The sequence below is a fragment of the Mytilus galloprovincialis genome, chromosome 2 (assembly GCF_965363235.1).
Source record: "Mytilus galloprovincialis chromosome 2, xbMytGall1.hap1.1, whole genome shotgun sequence".
In the NCBI taxonomy this organism is placed as follows: domain Eukaryota; kingdom Metazoa; phylum Mollusca; class Bivalvia; order Mytilida; family Mytilidae; genus Mytilus; species Mytilus galloprovincialis.
The window spans coordinates 54,385,492-54,410,266 of NC_134839.1; the positions used below are offsets into that span (position 1 = coordinate 54,385,492).

General features: G+C 33.5%; 2 protein-coding genes across 2 annotated transcripts; both read left to right on the forward strand.

The window, feature by feature from the left end:
* Positions 1 to 1,192: 1,192 nt before the first annotated feature.
* LOC143063853 (uncharacterized) lies at positions 1,193 to 6,888 on the forward strand. Its single transcript, XM_076236262.1, has 5 exons — positions 1,193 to 1,272; positions 3,933 to 3,988; positions 5,125 to 5,267; positions 6,148 to 6,315; positions 6,775 to 6,888. The coding sequence occupies exons 2-5, from the start codon at positions 3,942 to 3,944 to the stop codon at positions 6,834 to 6,836; spliced, it is 420 nt and encodes a 139-aa protein (XP_076092377.1). The 5' UTR covers positions 1,193 to 1,272; positions 3,933 to 3,941; the 3' UTR covers positions 6,837 to 6,888.
* Positions 6,889 to 11,132: 4,244 nt separating this feature from the next.
* Positions 11,133 to 17,979, forward strand: LOC143063852 (uncharacterized). Its single transcript, XM_076236260.1, has 4 exons — positions 11,133 to 11,291; positions 12,029 to 12,171; positions 16,763 to 16,930; positions 17,868 to 17,979. Exons 1-4 carry the CDS (start codon positions 11,245 to 11,247, stop codon positions 17,927 to 17,929), a joined length of 420 nt encoding a protein of 139 aa, XP_076092375.1. The 5' UTR covers positions 11,133 to 11,244; the 3' UTR covers positions 17,930 to 17,979.
* The last annotated feature ends 6,796 nt before the right edge of the window (positions 17,980 to 24,775 follow it).

Genomic DNA, 24,775 nt, shown 5'->3' on the forward strand with positions numbered 1-24,775 from the left:
CTTTGCAGATAGATATATTCATTTCTTATTAACTTTTGAACAATACATTTTAAAATTTTGTCTTTGTATTTTTTTTTTTTTGCTGAATTTTTGTTTGCGAAAGACGTGTTTTTCTGATCCTTCTTACTGGCGTTTAGCCTGTTAGTAACTACCACATTAATTGCCCACACATGGCACTTATAAAACTTTAAGAATTCTTTTTCCAATCATGCAATAGAGATTAAAAATTGGAAGATTCTAATTCTTCCTATCTCTACTTATCGTCAATGTTTCAAACATAACATACACGGATGCACCACTCGCACTATCGTTTTTTTTCTCATGTTCAGTGGACCGTGAAATTGGGGTAAAAACTCTAATTTGGAATTAAAATTAGAAAGATCATAGCACAGGGATCATGAGTACTAAGTTTCAAGTTGATTGGAATTCAACTTCCACAATTAAAATTGAGAATGGAAATCGGGAATGTGTCAAATAGATAACAACGCACCATAGAGCAGACATCAGCCGAAGGCCACCAATGCGTCTTCAATGCAGCGATAAATTCCAGCACCAAGAGGAGTCCTTCAACTGACCCCTAAACAAATATATATTTTAGTTCAGTGATAATGGACGTCACACTAAACTCTGAGTTATACACAAGAAACCAAATATAAATAAACTTCCTTGACCAAAAACTTTAATCAAAAATTTTAACCTAAAGCGGGACAGGCGGACAAATGGACGCACAGATCAGAAAACATAATGCCCATACATGGTGCATAAAAAGACAAATCAGATGAATTTATAGCTTTAAATGGAGACAATTAAGTAATCCTCTAACCTTTAATGTATGAAAATTTAAAATTCAAACATGGTAGCTTCAGTTCATGTATGAAAAAAATGATACATAATTTTTACTATCACTCGGTTTTTAAATTTTCTTTCGAGATCTTTAAGACCCTAATTTTAAAATTGAATTATCGATGAGGAAATACAATCATATATCACGGATTCTTTGTGATAAAATAATTTATCCAAGTCAATTTTACAGACGTAGAAAATTATTTCCACAAATTAAGATTGTGGAATTTTTGCAACGAATCTTCAATTATGAACAAAGTATATTGTTCATCTATAGATTTCGTATGACATGACGTCATGCATTATCTATACACACCAAACTTTGAGAACATTGTATTCACTTTACAACGAAAGTAGGTTAAAACCAGTACTTTTCCAAATTTAATCTTATCAAAAACACGGTATTTCAGAGTTCATAGCGGCTATCAAGTGAGTGTTATATAAATATAGGTAAAATAAAAATCTTAATAATCTATTTATTTGCAACTATAGTATCAGGTAAATCTATTATAATAACAACATTTGCAAAACTTGAAATAATCGTACTAATAAAACTTTCAAAATATTGAAAACTCGATGCATTGTCTTATTCAAATATCTCTTTTGGTGGAAACTGATGTTTAGAATTTGACAGAATGGGAACGAACAGCAATCGGCAAAATTTCATATAATGTTGTTTTGCATATCCTCTGGCTCATGCGAAATGACCAGAAGTAAATATGTAATATTACGTCGGATTCACATAAAGTTCAGCTCATGCAAAACAGGGACTGATATCGATATATTCAATCACAATATGTCCATGAAGCAAGCGTGCCCTTTCTAATTTTGTTTTGATAGGCTCGTCTCGAGTACCGGTGGTCATTGTGATCCCGGCCAGTTGAAACTTAAACTTAACATGCGTTTGTCTCTTCTCCGTTGGGCACACTATATTATGGAGTAAGAGCAAAACTGACCAACCCACGAGTCAGAATAATGTGTTCAGGTAGTGCAAAAGGGAACTTTTACCTTGTAAACTATCAATTTAAAGTCAGACTAAGCGTGTCGGTCAAGCACAAATCCAGGTTAATATTCATATCGCATTAACACATTCTCGTCCTCAATATGCATTTAAAAGAAAACAAAGAATATCAGGTGCACAGCTGCATGTCATGAAGTTGCTTCTGTGCAAGTTTATAAGAACTCAGTCAAGAAGTTGCGTATAAACAATCTGAGATGAGAATGAATTGCAAAAGCCATGTTTTGTAAACGAAAACAAGAAAAAAGCAGGTTTACTATTTCGTGGCCGTTTTCAAGGACTTGCGGACAAGCCAAGTTAAAAATTATAACAGATATTTCTATGTGTCGATATAGCGGTCAGTCGACTTAAAAACTAATGCATAAAATGTAAGCGTCAACAATTTGATTTCCCTCAGTTTTGGTTTGTTACCCCGATTTTGTTTTTGTCCTTAGATTTACGAGTTTTGAACAGCGGTATACTACTGTTGCCTTTATTTGAAGAAGATATCACAATGCAAATTTAAAAATTCGAAAATAGACAGCATCATAGTTAAAGAAAAACCAAAACCAAAATAACAATAGTCAACTAAAAGTTGCTAAAATAAGCTAAAATTTGACAATAATTATACCGCAAAAAAAAATGGATGAATTTATGTGCTCCAGAAGGATGGCCGATTCTTATACCACTAGTAGCACTCGTCTTGTTGCTCATTATAAATTACATGGCAAGTCGTGTTAGATAAAATGAGGGACGGGTTTTGACAGGGATTTATCCATAGTTACAGATTGAAGATATTCTATGACGGTTAACTAACCCTTATGACTATTGTTAAACGTTCGGAGAGATGACTTCAAACTTACCGTTATCTACTCTTCTTTTAATGATTTTAATAATTAAAGTGAAGTATTGCCCCTTACTGTTGGCAATCTAGTGATAGTGTAGATTACTCGACAACCGGTTCTTTTAAGCAGCAGTCCTCAAGTGTATAAACGTAATTATTACGCATGATATACCAATACCTAGCTGGTACTTCGAACCTCAATTCTAGGATATGATACAAGTCCGAAAAATATGCAAAAGTCAATGAAATAGCAACCAAATGATAAAAAATACAGAGCAACAAGCATTTGTTTTTTTCCCAATATGTTAGTGGCTTAATAATAATTATGCCAAATTCTAAGTAAATTTTTCATACCACATGCCCTTTCCTACATTAAGAGAAAATGCTTTAATTGATTTGTAGGAAATAGCTTTTTCCTTTTCACTTCGTGATATGAACATTTTCTTTGATAATTCAGGATAGAATTGCTGTATACACAAATTTATTTTAAGTATCTATAATCTTGACTTAAGATACTGTGACCTCAAATTCAAATGGAATCTTTCTCTAAATATATGCGACCATCTGTCGAAGTACGTTTTAAATCCGATATGAAATATTTGATCATATATTCGAGTATGATTGTTATGCGATTTTTTGAATAAGCAAGGAAAAATGATAAGTGGTCTCTGAAAGACAAACAGATGAATATAATGAGGGTTGAACTAGGTTTTGTTTTTATCAATCCGCCCTTCAATCTCGATCAGAGATTTTTATCTCAATCCAATCCCTTCGAATTCATTATATATATCATACTTGCCAACCTCTGACAATAGGAAATCATGTCATGACATGACATGTCAAAAAACGTGTGAAAACGCGTGACGTAGATGCGTACTTTTTAATATGAATGTGGTAATGTTCATAATTTCACATACAAATTTGTTAATATAAAAAATCAATATATATTCTATAGTAAATTTTTATTGTATTTAAACAGTGGTCTGTTATGTTGCTTTTAAAGGCACATATTTAAAAAAAACTGCCAGTTTCATATTCATGTACTTTTATTATATTATATATATCAGTGAACTAACGAAAGGTACATATAAGAACATTTAATAATAAAAGCATATGAAAAGATTAACTTTATATTAACGGAATAAAATATAACAAAAAACTGCAATACACAGAACACAAGTGAATGTAGACGATTATATATCCAATCAAAGATGACAATCATTACCCTTACACATTGGATTATTTCAGACGAAAATCATGGCAAAACGACTGACAATCAGCGTAGCAGTATTGGCAGTTTCCATGTGAGTTGTTTACTATAAAACTAGTTCATTGTATTGACATTACTATTCATAAATATGTGCATAATTTAGATTTATAAATAAATTTATATCGATATCAGCACAGATAAGTAAGGATGTGTATGGAAGTCAACTTAAAACTCTGATATCAAAAAGACTTTGATACAAAATATATTTGTCAACTAAGATATGACAGTAATATGCAGGGAGTATTTCCCCCCTTGTGTGTAATTTACTTGCCAAATGGGGTATGTGATAGATGCAGAGACATTCCTCTGTCAGTTGATCTGATTAAGGACTTTGTATTACATACGAATTTTAAGATAAAAGATTTTGTGGATGAAAAAAACACCCAATGTAGTTGATTAACAACAGTATTCCGTATAAAAGTATTTCTATCACACACCTATTTTGGTTGTGTGTCTATTATCTGTAACTGTTTAGTTGGTAGTATTTTCTTGGCATTAAGCGCAATCTCATTGTTTATTGTATATAAACAAAACAAAGAATGAAGTTACTTTTCGTTGAATATTTCCTCATGTTAATACTTTTTAATTAAGCCGATGGGTCGATGCCACTGCTGGTGGACGTTTCGTCCCCGAGGGTATCCTCAACCCAGTAGTCAACATTTCGGTGTTGACATGAATATCAATAATGTGGTCATTTTTAAAAATTTCCTGTTTAAAAAAATTTGAATTTTTCGAAAAACTAAAGATTTTCTTATCCCAGGCATATATTACCTTAGCCGTATTTGGCACAACTTTTTGGAATTTTGAATTCTCAATGCTCTTCAATTTTGTACTTGTTTGGCTTTATAAATATTTTGATATGAGCGTCACTGATGAGTCTTATGTAGACGAAACGCGCGTCTGGCGTACTAAATTATAATCCTGATACCTTTGATAACTAATTAAGCATGTCAAGCTTTCGTGAATTTTTACCATATGCATAACTTATCTTCAGTTTAAGCTTAGTCCGAATTCATAAGTTTTCCAAATTTTTTTTTTGTTATCTACAAGCGTTTTATTTCGTGTCAATAATTTCTGCATATGGTAAAGTATATAACTTTTTTTTATACATTCTGAATCTTGAAAACAGAATTTTGTGTTAATTTTAGAAATACTTATTATTATTTTCAGAGCAATTGTATTTGGTAATCCTGGAACTACCATAGACGACAGTGAAGAAGCTAGGCATTTATTTCATTTAGCAGATAAAAATCATGACTTCCTGTTAAATCCAGACGAAATGCATTCCGTCTTTTTAGACTTTGACCTAAATAGTTAGTATATTTTGATAAGTTTTGAAACCAACTGTATACCCTTCCGGAATCCCTATACGTAACCCTTTGTATATACATTTAGGCCGTTAGTTTTCTCTTTTGCTTTTTGTTTTACACATGTCATTTTGGAGCCTTTTATAGCTGTGACTTTACTCATTGTTGAAGCCTTACAATGACTTATAGTTGTTACTTTCTGTGTCATTTTGGTCTCTTTTGGAAAGTTGTCTCATCGGCAATAATACTACATCTCCTTTTTATATTTCATGCAATCTTATTTTTTGTGTGTTATGTTTTGACTATTGTTTGACTCTTACCTTTTTAGTGTAGCTTTGGTATCATTATATATTACCTTTTATTTCACCAGCAGTGAGCCTTCAGTTGTAAAAGACATACATTGACACTCTAATTTAATCTGCAGCCATACAACTAATACGATGCATTATTTATAAATACTTAATGCCGTTACTCTTTCAGTGTCATCAATATTTGGCAATTTATACCTTAAAGTGTAAAATTATACAAATCCACAATTTTTATGGGAGACATATATCTACTATTTTATTGACCTATATTCTGTCGTCTCAAATATCAAAAGAGCATAAGTCATCAAATAGTATGAAAACTTAACGAAAAATTAAACTATTTGTGACAGCTCATTTCATCCAATAGTCGGCAAAAACAGGTGACAGATCCAACTAATCTTTGTCCGCAGTGTCAGAAATTTTGTCAAAAAAATTCGATTCCCATTTCCTTGGAACAAGTCAGAGAAAAGTGTTGCCCCCTATTTTCTGCCTATCAAAAACATTTTTCGGTACCATTGTTTTTACTACAGAACGTATATAGATCACCATTCATCTGACTCTGTTTCTTACTCTTATAGATGATACGCATATCTATGTGGACGAATTTATCAACGACTGGTTAACGGGCAATTTGGGAACAGCATTAGAGGCTGTTACATTATTCCATCATCTTGATGTTGATAACAGTGGCTATATCAGCGAGAATCCAGATATGCCTTTCATTATGCACTTCTTTGACAGAGATCGTAAGTAACTTTTTTACTGGAAGTTACCTGTAAAAAAATGAGTACATCATGCAACTCTGTTGGGTTTCAAAGACATAATTGGTTCTGCTTTACAATCCAATATGGCGGCAGACACCCATACTACATTAAAAGTAAAGAATTTAGGTTTGATTAAGTTTGACAAAATAGAATTTTCTAAAGAGATGGAATATGTGACTTTGAAATTTCTCTACTTTTAAGGTAGGCCGGGTGTCTTTCGCCATCTTGAACAAGGATTTGATAGTATTTCAAAATATGGCTTTTCAAACTACATGTGTAATTAAACAATTAAAGAAAAGTAAGGGTTCGCGGGGATTTTTTTTTATGGCACTAAATGGATAAAATCAGAGGAATCCGAATATCTGACAAAAATATAAAAAAACAAGAGGAGCAAATAACCCTTAGTATTCTGTTTAATTTCATATAATATCTATTTTTCAGTTGATGGACATATAAGTCAAGCAGAATTTGTTATCCAGTGGGTGAAGATTAAAAACTCTTAGAAATCATGACAACGGAATATTTCTACCTCAATAAATACAAGTTCTTCCTGAATTTTCGTGTATTATTTCTCTCGAAATGTTTTAAACAGAAAATTAAAAAAATATACAACATAACATTGAGAATGGAAATGGGAAATTTTTCAAAGAGACAACAATCCGACCATAGAACAGACAAGAGCAGAAGGTCAACAACAGGTCTTCAATGCAGCGAGAAATTCCCGCTCCCGAAGGCGTCTTCAGCTGGCTCCTAAACAAATGTAAATACTAGTTCATAATGAACGCCATACTAAACTGCAAATTGTTCACCAGAAACTAAAATTAAAAATAATACAAGACTAACAAAGGCCAGAGTCTCCTGACTTGGGACACGCGCAAAAATGCAGCGGAGTTAAACATGTTTATGAGATCTCAACCCTCCCCTATACCTCTGGCCAATGTAGAAAAATAAACGCGAAACAATACACACATTAAAATTCAGTTCAAGAGAAGTCCGAGTCTGATGTCAGAAGATGTAACCAAAGAAAATAACCAAAATTACCATTATACATAAATAACAGACTACTAGCAGTAAAATGACATGCCAGCTCCAGACTTCAATGAAACTGATAAAAAGATTATGTTTTCATCATATGAATATCAGGCACAATCCTTCCCGTTAGGGGTTTAGTATCATACCATCGTAACATATATACTAGTATAGGAGATGGCCATAACCCGTGTCATGCAAATAATTGGTTTCTAAATAAATGTGTGTAGTTTCGATGCAAAGACCCTATAAGGGAATCAATATAAACGCCAAAATATGCAATCTTTAATGACCTGACAACAGTATCGTAACTCTATCCCTTCGTAATAAGTCTATTTAAAGGTTATGTTACTTACTGTTTAAGTCGAAGTCTAAAAAGACGGAATGCATTTCGTCAGGATTTAATAGAAAGTCTTGATTTTTATCTGCTAAATGAAATAAGCGTCTAGCTTCTTCACTGTCTTCTATGGTAGTTCCAGGATTACCCAAACAATTGCTCTTAAAATAATAAAAATATTTCCAAAATTAACACATAATTCCGTTTGGAAGATTCTAATAGTATAAAAAAAAAAAAACGATACAGAAAGGTCTAAGTAATTATTGTCACGAAATAAATAATAGATACCAAAAAATATTTGGAAAACTTTAAAATTCGGAATGAAGATAAGTTATGAAAACTGTAAAAATCCACGGAAGCTAAATAAAAAAAAGTCTTAACATTAGGAAATATATATATAAAAAGGCACTCTTTTTTTCATATAAAATAAGCAATGAGATTGCACTTAATGCACAGGAATGGTTACCAACTAAACGGTAACAGATAAAGAAACACGAAATCAACATAGGTTTATATAAGTGTACATATATGAAATAATGTTGTAAATCAACTGTTATGTCTTTTTTCAATATTTTGAATCAATATTAACGCCAAAATATGCAATCTCAATAATGACCTAATAACAGTATCGTAACTCTATCCCCTCTTAATAATTCTATTTAAAGGTTTTGTTAGCGTCTGAGGTTTATACTGACATTTTTGTGCTTTATAAAGAATATTTCTAAAAATGGATAATTAACGATAGGAAATAAAAAATCATCTCTTTTATCATAAATTTTAGTATCAAGATTTCCGTTAATGATATAGATATCAAGATCGAGGAAAGAGCAGTGGTCATTATTAGTATAAGCTTTATTTAAAGTAAGTTTGTTGCTTGTAGGATAAAATGAATATTATCATGTAAATTATGATACGGAAGTTGGCCGAAATGACCAGTATTATTATTTCCAACTGACAGTTTGTACCAAATTTGTATTGTACTTCAACAGAAGTCCATTACTAGACGAAATGTTACTAATGACTTACTTCCAAAAAACCAAATAAACATAATATACTACATTCACCCCCTCTAAAAGTCAACAAAATAGTTCAATTTAAAATTTCAGTTAATAGTCAAATACAAATCTACATGGTTTCTTAATTTCACGTGTAGAACGTCTAATAGCTGGAGATGTTTCCATAGCGTTGTCCATGTTGCTGGTAGCTTCCTGTGTTGTTTTTTCAACATCAGTTTCTGCAATGTCCATGGTTCTATCGTTCAAAACTGAATGGTCAAGACTGTCATTGTTTATTGATTGTCCTCATTGCGCTAGATGTCGGACTAACACAGTAGTGTTGCGTCCATCAGGCAATCTAAAATGAGCATAAGATGGATTAGCTTCCAAAAGATCTACTTACCCGAAGAGAGGATCATACTGAGTCGCACGCAAATGCTTTTCATTAAAACTATTTCAGGATTGGCCAGCTGCTGATCTTCTTGTGAAGTTGAAAAACCTTTCATGTGGAGTACAGTTTATTGATGTACATAACAAACTTCGAACAGAGTGGAGTGCATCTGGCAATACACTCTACCATTGCGTCTCTTTAAGTCCCAAATATTCTAGTGCTAGTGTCACGGCTTTCCAAATGGTTATAGGGTTCACATTGCCCATTGCTCTGAGGGCTGTAAGGCTTTGTCCTACTAGTAGCTACTACATGCGATTGTAGAAAAATTTGAGTTCGGCCCTTATGAAAGGTTGACCACGGTACGAGTGAATATAAACAGGCATACCAAAAATACCAAATAACTGTCATAAACACTGAATAACTGTTGCCCTTGTGATATCGGAACATGGAAAGGCAAACGGGAATGTTGAGTATTCGTGAACACCGGTAAGAATATACTTCTTCGTACTAACAGACGGCAATGGTCTTTAAAATAAATAATTAAACCGTTAAAAAGGTTGTGTAGCTTTCACAAGAGGGGATGCATTGTTCTCTTGACGTCATCAACTAAGAATGTTGAGTTCTTTGAACGGACGAAGTGAGGAAATCTATGGGATACTATAGATACAGTTAAGTCGGCCACATATCTTGACTTACATCTAGAAATTGACAATGAGGGTCGGTTGAAAATTTATGACAAAAGAGATGATTTCAGCTTTCCAATTGGGAACTTTCCATTTCTAAGTAGCAACATTCCAGCAGCACCTGCATACGAGGTATATATCTTCCAATTGATACGATATTCCCGTGCTTGCATTCCCTATCATGATTTTCTTGATAGAGAGTTGCTGCTGACAAGGAAGCTATTAAACCAAGAGTTCCAAATGGTGAAGTTGAAATCATCCCTTCGTAAATTTTACGGACGCCATCACGAGTTGGTTGACCGTTATGGAATAACCGTTTCACAAATGATATCGGATATGTTCCTTACGTCGTAACTACAATCCCCCTTCCCTCTCATGAATGTGACCTACCGAATTAGACTATTTACCGGATTTGCTATCACATAAGCAACACGACGGGTGCCACATGTGGAGCAGGATCTGCTTACCCTTCCGGAGCACCTGAGATCACCCCTAGTTTTTGGTGGGGTTCGTGTCGTTTATTCTTTAGTTTTTCTATGTTGTGTCATGTGTACTATTGTTTGTCTGTTTGTCTTTTTCATTTTTAGCCATGGCGTTGTCAGTTTATTTTAGATTTATGAGTTTGACTGTCCCTTTGGTATCTTTCGTCCCTCTTTTACTACTCTTTTCGTGATCCTTTCATTTGAAGTTACTCATACTTGAGCTCCCCATAGTGACATACTAGGTTCAATTATATCTTCGGTAAGTAATCTTAATGTCTCTTTTTCTAAGAATTCTCTATCGACTACACTGTACTTCCTTGATTTTGTAGCAATAGGTCGGCATTCACTTGTCAAATAATTCCGGGGGGTCAACACTTGAAGAAGCTAGACCAATTGTAAATTAGTAAAAAAAATTTAAAAAAAACCTGATTAATACATTGAATAGCCATTTACCATGATAAAAAATATAACGGATGTACAATGATTTGTCAGTATTAACATGTAAAAAGTTAAAATATAAAAACAAGGAGATGAGTGCAATGAAGTAGATGTAAGCAATCATACAATCAACCGTGCGACCTTCAACAATGACAAAATCATATACCGTAGGGTCGGCTATAAAAGGCCCAGACATGAAAATAATTGTTTTTTGCATAAGTATAAGCCACAAAAAAAGTATCGGACAGGAAGGATTACTAGAAAAGTTGAGTCAATAATTGTTTGTGGATTTGTCCTTTAAACATAGTTTTGCCCCATTCCATCTCTATCGGTGAACTAACAAAAGGTACACACAAGAAAATATGAAAATTAAAGTAAAGGCAAATCTAAACTATTATATATAATAACGATAAAATAGATAACAAAAACTGCAATGCCATAAACACAGGTGTATGTAGAACGTTATCTAATCAAATGCAACAACCATAGTACTAGTACTAGTACATTGAAGCGGCATATCAACTGTGGAGTCGTTTGATTATTTCAGACAAAAATCATGGGAAAACTACGGACAATCTTCGTAGCAGTAATAGCAGTTTCCATGTGAGTTGCTTACTTTAAAACTAGTTCACTCGATTGTCCATCACAGGGTTAAATCAATGAACTAATATTAACATATGCATTATGGGCATTATTAAGGGTTTTTAAAATATAATATCACAATAAGGACAGATTCAATTGTTGGGAGGTCGGCTTAAAACTCTGATGTCTATGATACATTTTTTTCTTTACTACTACTTGATAGTGGTATGCAAGGAGATTTTCCCTCCTTATGAGTAATTTCCTTGGCAAATGGGATCCGATATCCCTCTATCATTTGTCTTGGAATGCTTTCTTTGAGCTTTTTGTAAAATTTAAAAACAAAAGATATTGCGTTTGAAAAAAAAGACATAAAAGTTGATAACATTATTCAATATATGTACACTTATGAACTTATTTGGCTTGCGTGTTTCTTATCTATAACCGTTTAGTTGGTAACCATTCCTGTGCATTAAGTGCAATCTCATTGTTTATTTTATATGAAAAATATGTGCCTTTTTGTTTTACATATTTCCTAATGTTAAGACTTTTATTATTTAGCTTTCGTTGATTTTTACAGTTTTCATGACCTATCTTCAGTCCGAATTTTAAAGTTTTCAAAATATTTTTTTGTTATTTACAAGCATTTATTTCGTGACAATAAGTACTTAGCCCTTTCTGTATCATTTTTGTTTATACTTTTAGAATCTTCCAAACAGAATTGTGTGTTAATTTTAGAAATACTTTTTTATTATTTTAAGAGCAATTGTTTTTGGTAACCCTGGAACTACCATAGCAGACAGCCAAGAAGCTAGACGTTTATTTCGTTTAGCAGATAAAAATCACGACTTCCAGTTAAATCCGAAAGAAATGCATTCCGTCTTTTTAGACTTCGACTTAAACAGTAAGTATGTTTTGATAAGTTTTTGAACTAACTGTATAGACGCAACGTTAGATATTGCTACCATTTATTGTAACAGAAAAATTACGTTAAATTGGAAACACGCACTATTAATGTTTTCCTTGTTGGGTAAATGCAAAGTATAACATACATATATAAATGCTGTGAGATTCCAATCCAATATGATTTTATAATTTAAATAGGATACCAGATTTTACTGTCATTAATTTTGTGGAATATTTCTGCATTATATATTTAACACGAATATGATCTCATTCAAGCTGTGGTACAAGAGACAATACAATGGCGTATAGTTATGATACTGAAGTTTTTCTTTCTTTTTGATGGTGCATTCTTTGTAATATTTATATATCATTTCGTTTTGTTGAAAGCAGGACATTTACAGTAAGGAAGGGACCCGAGAATGCAGTTTATGTAATCCCTAGCATATGGATATTACGCTTGTTGTGACGTCAAATAATGTTAACGGACAAACTTGCAAGACATTTTCATTTTAATTCGTATCTTTTATAGATAACCTGTAATCTTAATACAATTTGGTGAACCAATTACAGCTTTTAAAGTACTTTTTATTGGTATAGTTTTCAAGGACGAAAAATAGTCTTCACGAAATTCACTCTCTGTTTTGGCCGTAAAAGTTTTGTGAAGGCATGAAAGTTTAACTCGGACATTTCCGCAAGAGATTGCAAACCCATTGTTTTGAATTGAATATGTAGCTAAATTTGTTTGATAATTTGTGTTTTATAAGCTTACACTTAGTACAAAACAATCGTGCAAAAATTTACTAAATTATCCGTCAATTTTTTTTTGTTTTTAACTAAAATATTTCAAATTTCCAGACTAATTTTCCACTGGGACATTCCATTTCATCATATTCTTTTCAAAATATCTATGCAAATTTTAAATGGAGACAGCCATGTAAACCAGTACTGAAATATATCACGTCGTAGAAACGTTTGTGCAAAATTTCGAAGAGTTGTGTGAACATTTTGCGAATTGTTCGAGTTTTATGTTTTGAGTTTGTTACATGGGACAACGCTATGTAAACTTTTTTTCTGATAATCTGTGTCTTCCGATGCCTATGAATATTATTTTTTTATTCTTTCTCTATCATAATGTGAAAATTCAAGAAGCAATCTTTATTTTCATATATTATTTGACATATTTATTTCAGCATATCTTAGAAAATTTTCCTGTCAAATAATTACTTAGCGCTATTTTTCATGGTAGTAGGAATAGCTAACGTTGCGTCAAACCCTTCCGGAACCCCTAAGTGGCCTATGTACAAAACAAGAATGTGTCCTCAGTACACGAATGCCCCACTCGCACTATCATTTTCTATGTTCAGTGGACCGTGAAATTGGGGTAAAATCTCTAATTTGGCATTAAAATTAGAAAGATCATATCATAGGGAACAAGTGTACCAAGTTTGAAGTCGATTGGACTTCAACTTCATCAAAAACTACCTCGACCAAAAACTTTAACCTGAAGCGGGACAGACGGACGAACGAACGAACGGACGGACGGACGAACGAACGGACGGACGAACGAACGTACGCACAGACCAGAAAACATAATGCCCCTCTACTATCGTAGGTGGGGCATAAAAATAGGCCGTTATTTTTCTCGTTCGAATTGTTTTACATTTGACATTTCTGGGTTTTTTTTAAAGCTGATTATGCGGTATCGACTTTGCTCATTGTTGACGGCACTATAGTTGTTAATTTCTGTGTATTTTTGTCTCTTTTAGGCGCGTTGTCTCATTGGCAAACATACATTGTACCTCATCTTCTTTTTTATATTTCATGGGTTTAGTATTATGCTATCTAAAGTTTTTGTGTAATGTTTTGACTATAATTGTTTGCTTGCAAATCTTTGACAATTGCCTTTAACTGTACGTAGCTTTGGTACCATTATATAGTGCCTATCATTGATTAAACAAGCAGTGAGCCTTCAGCTTTGACTTAAAGACTTGCATTAACACTCTTACTTAATAGAGAGCCATACAACTGATTCGACACCAGGGGTGGATCCAGCCATTTTAAAGGGGATCCTTACCCAGGACAAAAGGAGGGGGGTCCAACTACATGTCCCCATTCAAATGCATTGATCGTCTAAAAACAAGGGGATTCAACCTCCGCCCTTGATCCGCCACTGGATACATTATTCAAAAAATATTTAATGCCGTTATTCCTATAGTGTCATCAATATTTGGCATTTTATACCTTAAAATGTAAAGTAATACAAATGCACTATTTTTATGGGAGACATGTTAGCTTTTTCATTGGCCCTTTTCCTGTCGTCTGCAATATCAAAAGAGGAGTAAGTCATCAAATTGATTGCACAATCTACTTTTAGGAATCATTGGTCCTCAATGCTCTTCAACTTTATTTTTCCTTTTACTTTTTTTTATTCGAGCGTCACTGATGAGTCTTTTGTAGACGAAAAGCGCGTCTGCGGTAAATATAAAATTTTAATCCTGGTATCGATGATGAGTTTATTTATACATTTTATTTCATCCGGAGCCATTTGAATGATTGAATGATTGAATTGTGTGTTTATATATATGTTATAACACATGACATGGATAAGATCTCTTTGTTCTTACTGTGCTATAATCTGAATAATGCACAGCTTAGGTGTGCATTAACTACCTCAGATATACTGCACAGTTCAAATCTATTATCTTTAGGGGCGGTTCCTGGATTCTGAAAGGGGTGTTACATATTCTATTAAATTAAAAAATATCAACGATTGTAGCGAGACTAAAAATGTAACGTTGTCCAATTCAAGGATGAGCAACCTATCCCCCCCCCCCCCCAAAAAAAAAATAAAATAAAATAAAAGACCGAATCCACCATCTGACTTGAAGTTACAAAAAAGTTGATAAATTAAACACTTTGTACAAACAACGTAGTTTCAAAATAAGAAACGTCACATTTCGGCTATTTCGTGGCGCCCAGTTTTTATTGGTAGAGGGAGCATGATTGCCCGGAGAAAACCACACACCTTTGATCATAGGCCAAACAAGGCCCCTTATGAAAAAAGCAAGGTTTCTCCTTACTTTTTTATTATCTAAACTAGGACATAAAATATTTTATTTCATTTTGTGTACACAATGTAAAAAGATATCAAAGGTACCAGGATTATAACTTAGACGCCAGACGCGCGTTCGTCTACGACTCATCAGTGACGCTCATACCAAAATATTATAAAGCCAAACAAGTACAAAGTTGAAGAGTATTGAGGATCCGAAATTCCAAAAAGTTGTGCCATATACGGCTATGGTAATTTATGCCTGGGATAAGAAAATCATCAGTGTTTTGAAAAATTCAAATCTTAAATCAGTGTTTTAATGTCAGAACAGATAATAACGAAGTTTTTTTTGTAGTTTCTGCCTAATTATTCATATAAAGGGACCATTTGGCAATTTGGGTTTCAAATTTAAATTTAAGGTCGGGGAGCGGGAAGGGGGGGGGGGGGGTGTTAAAGATTGGAAAGAGAATCGTTGTTTCTGTTTATTAAACATTTTAAATTTATGTACTAACTTCTTCCTCGGTTCATCTTTCTCTAAGCATCATTTAAATCATTTAGGAAAGAAAAGCAATTAATCTTTACTCAATAACACCGCTTTTGAAAGTACAATATATGTCAAAGTATTAATCGTCACTGGTTGCCAAAAACATTATGAATACACAATAAATTTAACAGAAACGAAAGAAACATTTACAATTAAATCGCAAATAGTGTAATAATTTAGGAAGAAGCCTGAATAAAAAAAAATAATTTAAAACTTACCAACCTCAAATTACTACGTAAAGGCTCATTCCCCCTTTCTTTACTCTACAAGAAACTTTCCTAGGAGCCGTGGATTGCGGAATATCGTTTGCATATTTCTAAAATGTGTACGTAAATTGATGGCGTCATGTGTTCAAACAGTTATTGGCTAATCAAATCAATCGGTATATTGATTTACTGAATCTGCACGGCTCGTGTGGCCCTTTAACCCGAACTCCTATGTCGTTTGGGTTAATCAGGCCGGGTCACTCAAGCCGTGCAGATTAAAATCAATATACCGACTTGCTTGGTCAATAACTATATTTTAATGTATGAATGTTAACTGTATATATGGCCTCACTGAATTGATATACCTTCTTTAAATGGTGTCTTACCGATTGTCCCACTTTTTGAAATCACATGTAAAACAGTATATAATGAAATTTTTTGGGACAATTGGGAATTGTTTTGATAGTGAATATTTTGTTTTTATAGTGTGTAGCAGTTACTTACAGGTTGCTAATCAAAATAACTTATACCTAAAGTGGCATTCAAAATCGACACTTCTTAATAGCGCATTAGTATAATTGCTGAAACCTTTAGGCATGTTTGTCGGGCAATATATAATTTCGATTCCCATTTTCTTTGAATAAGTCAGAGAATATGTGGTGTTCCCTTACCTGGCTCCTATCAGAGACTATGTCTCTGTCCCTATCAAAAACATGTTCCGGTACTATTGCTTTTACTTCACAAATTATATATGTCACAACTAATCTAACTCTGTTTCTGACTATAGATGATACTTATATCTATGTGGACGAATTCATCAACGACTGGTTATCGGACAATTTGGGAACAGCATTAGAGGCCGTGACATTATTCCATCATCTCGATGTTGATAACAGTGGTTATATCAGCGAGAATCCAGATATGCCATATATCATCCACTTCTTTGATAGAGATCGTAAGTATCTATTTATACCGGAAGTTGCCTGTAAATAATTGTAAAGACATATTGGGTTCTGGTATTTAAAAAAATAAATTGTTCTAATGGAAGATGAAATACATGGCTTTGAAATACCTCTAGGTAGGCCGGGTGTCTTCCGCCATCTTGATTGTAAAGTAGCAAAACCAAACATGTCTTTGAAATTGGTTGCAAGTGCTTCATTCTTATTATTTATTCACTGCAAATTAACAGGGCAAATTAACATACTGTATTATTAATTTAAAAACTATCAACTACGTAAATTTGATAAAAATATACATTGTTAGATATTATTTGTTTAAAAGTTCTACATCAACCATTAACAGGTAGCTTTATTTTGTATACATCCGTGTGGTTTTTTTCTCTCCCTTTTTAAAGAATGAACAGCATTTTATTTGAAAGTTACCAAGCATACACAGTTGTGATAAACCCCCTTTGATCTAGATTAAAATATTGTTACACAGTAGTGCAAATTTCTTGAATGATTTAGTTTTGAGTTGATTGGACTTCAAAATTACCAGGTGACGAAAAACTTTAAAACATGAAGCCCTGCAGACGGACGAACGAACGAACAAACGCACGGACGAACAAACCAGAAAACATAATGCCACTATACTATCGTCGTTGGGGCATACATATGAAGGGTCCGTGTACTTGTTTTTCGAAGCCATTAAAAATTGGCTCCCTTTTTCTTTAAAAAATAACAAGAATTTTTATTGTATTCTTAAATATGGCCTTTTACACTAAATGAAATAAAACTATGAAAGGAAAAGCAAGGGGTTGGCTGGATTTTTTTTTTGGAATAAAACTAGAGGATTTCGAATATACATGTACGGCAAAAATTTATGAAAACAAAAGGCGCGAAAATCCCTAAGCATCCCATTCTGTTTAATACCATATGGTATCTATTTTTCAGTTGATGGACATATCAGTCAAGCAGAGTTTGTTATACAGTGGGTGAAGATTAAAAACTCTTAGAAACCATGCCAACTGAATAATTTTACCTTAATACAAGTTATTTCTCTTTATTTGTATATTATTTTCTCGAAATGTGGTAAAAAGAACAGTTTGTTGCTTGCACGTGCAATACACGTGTAAATAATTATACTGCACTGTGCCGAACTGACAAGTCTAGCCCTTTCCAATTGATTTTTATATGTTCTCAGGTTTTGATGTACTTCACTGATGCAAAGTTACGATTTTGTTATGGTGAAAACTCACAAGTTTACTGTCCGTAGAAAGACGTACAAATCTTCAAAGTCATGTTACTCTGACTACGCCGACCAAATAAGGGGGTGCTGTATTATTGCCAATAAGACAATTGTATCAAGTTAGCAACTGTAGGTCACCGTACAGTCGTTATCCATAAGAAAACACATTACAACAATGTCCCGACTTCTAAAAACAAATGTATACGTAGATATTATTGAATATATCTATATACTTCGAAAATATACAAATGATTTTTTTTTTAATTTTATCATTCAACACATACGGGAAAGCTGTTTCGTTTGTTCCTATGGGCATTCTTATTGAGTTTTCATTCCTCGTTTTTTTTTTTTATTTAGCGTAGATGCATTTTTGTCTCAAATCATATAATATCTTTCTTAAATTGCCTGCATACAATACAAATTAAGAAACCTAGTTGAATTTAGACAGGTAAATATTTTCAACAAATTGTTGGTATTCCTCATTTCCTATGAAAAGTAAAATCACAAAAATACTGAACTTAGAGGAAAATCAATTCGGAAAGTCCATAATCACATGGCAAAATCATATAACAAAACGCATCAAAAACGAATGGACAAGAACTGTCATATTCCTGACTAGCTGCGGATATTTTTTGACTATTTGCGGACCATAGATGGTCCGCAATAGTCAAAAATAGCATAAGGACCTAAGAGCTACGGTTCCGCAGCTAATTCCTGACTAGTTACAGGCATTTTCAAATGTAGAAAATGGTGGATTAAACCTGGTTTTATAGCGCTAACTCTGTCACTTTGATGACATTTTATATTTACATTGATGTGTTAACTAAACAGACACAATAAATAGTCAAAATATGGGTACATCAGTCATCATCTATAACAATTTTAAAAGGAACAATCTAACAGAACACAAAAAAACATCTTAATACATTCATTGATTTGTGTGTCTGACGTCAGAAAATTTTATACGTCACATAGCCATGATTTGTCGTTCAATGTGCATACAAATAATTTTAAAATATACATAGGCAATGTTAGCATAGGGTTAAAAAATCAGAAGTATGTAAGAATAAATTTCAGAAATAGACCGAGATTGAAAATAGTCCAAAAGTTATATATAGAATTTATAAGAATCCACAAATAGTTAATTAAATGATTTTGACGTTTATGGTTCAACGTATTTTGTAATTTATAATAGAAATATATCATAATGACATAACATAGAACAATTATTATATCATACTGACGGGATCTTTGAAAGTACAGAGTCACGTTATAAGAACCAAAGAAATACAAAAAGTCGCATATACCATGATATACAAAACACGCCACTAAAAAATGAAAGACAATACAAACACATTGACGAGATGTATAAGTACCGAGCCACGTAAAACGGATATCACATAAAATCATTCAACAGTAAAAGTAATATTAATAATAAAACAAAGACAAATGAAAGAACTATAAAACACGTTGTTAAGATGATAAACAACATCAGTACGCAGAATCTATACATCAAGACCATCGTGTATTATTTGTGAAGTTGATACGGAATATTTATCAACAAGGTCTTGGTACCTTCCTATGAACTTTTTTTAGAAAAAGGACGAGACGTTCTTTGACATATCCTTGGTTCATCAACTTTCTACTCAGACACTGATGACGTTTTACAAAGTCTGTGGAAACTAACTGTGCACCTCTCTTTGTCGACCTCTTATTTTCATATATGTCGGAGTTCCTTCGGTCAGTTCTCGAAAACAAGATGATCAAAGAAGTTAGATAATTTAATTTCACATTCACATATATTGATGATTTTCTTTCAATTAATTTTTTTAATTTGTTCTTATGAAAATAAAAATGTGTCTTTTTATAAAAAAAAAAAAATAACACACAGTAAGCCGTGATTAAACGCTAAACCCTTGATTCTATTTTGAGGTGTGAGCTTTTAAGCAATTGTTAAGTTGAAGAACGGCAATGTATGTTTTTGCTTTTTTAATACATTATTGTTTTTTGCCCAGGTACTTTATTGGTATAGTCGCAAAAACATAGAAACCCTTAATAAAAATCAGTTAAAAAAACGCACTAAACTCTATGTAACAGACTGATGTCTGCTCTAAGGTCGGGTTGTTGTCGCTTTGACACATTCCCTATTTCCTTTCTCTATCTGATACTATGTAAACATGGAACAATACTTCACATACAAAATTAAATCATAAAATAATGATTAATAAATCAACATTCAGTTTAGAGTTAAATTTTAAATGCTCACTAGAACACACCCGCGAAATCGCGGGCATATACAGCTTGTGAACTGTTGTAGGATGATTTTTTGTAAAAGATATTATGTATGGAGAATTTCATAAAAAGGTATCAAAAGCTCTCTCCCTTTTTCCAAATTCCTATATTCGTTTCCTTTCTGTTAAATTCAATTATTTTCGTGTATCTGGCCTCAGACCACAGTTATTCTTCTCCTTTGCTACAATGCTTCTTTTGGTAAAAGTCAAATCAAATTAAAAATTTACACCATTTCAAATATGAAATAAATGTAACTGCTTATAATATAGACCATTATAAGTCTAATAAAACAGGCTCCTTGGACAATCCACCAGTGCTTTTTCTTTTGAGAGCCTTGTTAAAATGCCAATGGTAGGATATGAATCATGTATAAATGACTAAGACCGACTTAGGCTAATTTGAGGGGTGGTCCTGATCCCGAAATTCCGGGCTTAAAACCGTGAAATCCCGAAATGCAGAATTTAAAGAAATTCATATCCCGAAATCCCGAAATCGAAAAATATATTCCCGGATTCCCTAAGGATCAATCCCCAAATCCGGAGCTTAAAAACACCCGATCCCGACGCCCCGAAAACGGTCCTGCCTCACTCTAATCTCTACCTCACTTTCATTTTTGCCAAATCACTATTTTCCCTTTCAACAATAATTTTTTGTGCCCCATTTATGTTTTCTAGTCTGTGCATCCGTGCGTTCGTTTGTTCGGTAGTCCGTCCGTCTGTCCCGCTTCAGGTTTAAGTTTTTGGTCGAGGTAGTTTTAGATGAAGTTGAGCATGTTTTACTTATTTTAATATATATGCAAGTGGTATGACCCCTTAAATAGTAAAGATTTAAAAGAAAACAGTAGACAGAATCAGTGACTTTCTATACTAAAGTTACAACGAAAGTCCTCAACAGAATACAATCGAGAGTCTCTATATATTAAAGTGTGTTATAGTAGTCTCAGATATATGCAACTGATATGACCCTTTAAATAGTAAAAAATTCAAAGAAATCAGTAGACAGAATACAGAGAGTCTCTATATATTAAAGTAATATAATTATCGTAGTTTACATGTAAATAAACACGAAAAATAATTGTCCTCTATAAGGAGTTATGATAGTTGTGGTTCTTGCGATCTAAACACCATGATATAGAGAACGCTCTGATTGGCTTATTCATTTTTCATTTTTGTTATCTGTCATACGATTGGTTGTATTTGTGCATGTTTCAAACCGGAAGTCTTATATATGACTAAAAGTCAGTCCGATGACGGAATCATATCCGGACTTCTTTTTTGTCGTTTTTCTCCCAAAATAACTCAATCTTAATAATCATAAGAATGGATGACAAATGCGACTAATCATGTTATCTATAGGACACAGAGGCATGATGATTGATTTATTGTGGAAGGAAGAGAAGCGACACACAAAATGAGGTCTTCTCGTTTAATAGTATAGATTTTAATATTGATTTAAAAACAAAACATCGAATAGAAATAAGATGTGGTATTACCAATGTTATTTCAACTGATCGGGCGGAGCTTACGTTGTAATTTGCATAGGGACAGTCTTTAATAGTTATCCCACAAGGACGCGATGTGTCAGTGTAAGATCACCCCGATGGCCGGAGGCCAGAGGATGATATAACACTGACACACCAAGTCCGACTGGGATAACTATTTTACATCCCAGCTGTTTTAGATTAGACGAAAAACCATTTACAATTCATAAAATCTAGTTTAGAACGCCACACAACCATAACAATTTATTAACCAACTAAGTACATTATTGCCAAATATGACTGGTTATTAAAAATAACATATTTTCTGTAATGGCCCTGTTTTTCTGTAATGGCCCTGTTTTTTTTCTGTAATGGCCCTGTTTTTTCTGTAATGGCCCTGTTTTTCTGTAATGGCCCTGTTATTTCTGTAATGGCCCTGTTTTTCTGTAATGGCCCTGTATTAATGCCCAGCTTGTCTGTATAAAAGCCCAGTTAGGGTTTTTAATAAAGTTAATAAAATTAAGCTGTAAAGAGTATAATACCTTTTTGTATTCTATTTAATTTAGTAGCCGGCAACAAACATTAAAGAACCATCCATATAAAGGGTTCACTGTTCATCCTGTTTTTCAACACATAACTTCTTTCAACTTAATATCTTGGATATTTGGTATATTTAAAGCTTGATCATGGTGAAGTACAAATTATTTTTTAAAACTAAACTGTCATTAAAAAACTTAAGAGTAAGAGAGTAGATAAAGTTGGCAGCAACACATACACTTTTTTCAGTTGGTTAATAAATGTATTAAGAAATGGGTGTTTTTATAATGGCCCTGTTATATGTCCTTGGTCAGTAATAATGGCCTCGGATGTCTGTAATGGACCTCGGCGTTGCCTCGGGCTATTACAAACTTCCTCGACCATTATTACAGACCTTGGACATATAACAGGGCCATTATAAAAATACCCATTCATTAATACTATAATACTTTATATATTACTATATGATGTATACCCTTTTTGACCCCCAAACACGATGAGTAGATATCAAATAATATCAACTCGCCCCACTTGCCAATCGGCCCACACTATATCGCCACTTTATAAAAATATCGTCCCACTCTTGTTTACCGACTTGCCCCACACAACAAAAGTTTAAAATCAAATTGAAGAATCAGTCTGAAAACTCACTAAATAACGAAAAAGGTTAAAACCCCACTGAATAAAGTTCTCACAACTCGCCCAACTTATAAAAAGATCTTGCTTCCTTTAAGTATTTCAAATTACTATTATTTCGTATCCAGTCGTCCTGGTGTAGTGGTATGTGTCGTGGCTTGATAATAAAGATAAAAAAAAGTGTCGTGGCTGTATATGCTTAAGGTCTTGAGTTCGAATCCCAGCATATACACTGGATTTTTTCTACGTGAATTTTGATAGTCTTTTCCGTATAATTAATTATAAGTTTTAAAGTGGATTTGACATTCCCGCCAAAATGTTACAGAACAAAGGAAAGCATGCATAACAAAGAAACTCAAACTGGGGTGATCTGGTAGGGATGATCCGGCTCAGATCACCCCTGTTAGAACAAAAGAGCTGGGATGTAAGGATGATTGCCGTTATAATTATCATTGAATTCTAATCACCAATCAGTGTCATCAAAAGAATTTACAAAAAAATACTGGACACTTCATTGATGAGCTTATCCTAAAACACCTATCTGTAGATGGACTGTTTTTTTATGAGCGAACCGGTTAAACTTCGACCAGTCAAGTGAAATAAATCGAGTAATATGAGTGTCAAATGAGAAATCACTCCGCCCAAGTCACAATGTGTAAAAAGTGAACAATTATTGGTCAAAATACCGCCTTCAACACTGAGCCTTTGCTTAAACCGACCAGCAAGCTATAAAGGGCCCCTAATCAAATAGCAAGTGTAACCAGTGGCGGATCCAGGGGGGCCGATCAATGCATTTGAATGGGAGCATATAGTTGGAACCCCCCCCCCCCCGCCCCCTTTACTCTGGGTTGGGAACCCCCTTTTTAAAATGGCTGGATCCGCCACTGGTAACACAATTGAAACATGAAAACTAGCGGTCTAATCCATATAAAAAAAAACAGAAAGACTTATGAACCACATCAACCACTGAACATGCTCCTGACAAGCAAGGACAGGTGTCGCGCGGTTGGAACGTTTTTAACAGGTGCCAATATTCGACATTATTAGAAACAGTAGTGAAACATTACAACAGATAAAGACGCACTATAAAACATCAAATGCATTGATACAGGCAACAAATTACTAGCACATTATGTAACGAATTTTTCTTACCGACGATCTTAACGTATGACATTTAGACTAGTTACCTATCAAAATGAGCAAGTCTTCGATACTGTTAACATTAAGAAACTACTTCCATTGATCCTACAAAAACAGATACCAACAATAACAACTTGTTAGGTTTAAATGTGTTTTATGAATTTATTTCCATCTAAATCATCAATTTCTTCGTCTGTTGAAACCTTTAAGATTTTTTCTCAGTACCGTTTTGCTTTTATAAAGGGACGCAACACCACTACTAACCGTGTATGAAATAAGCCCCGCCTCTCTTCTTACCTATTATAGAATATAGAGGGAAGTAACACCACTACTAACCGTGTATGAAATAAGCCCCGCCTCCCTTCTTACTTAATATGGGATGTAACACCACTACTAACTGTATATGAAATAAGCCCCGCCTCCCTCCTAACCTAATATTAAATATACACGGTCTCCACGCGGACGTTTTTAACCAATCGTATTCCTAGAAATGTATAGGTCAAATAAATGGTAATGTATGTATGGTTC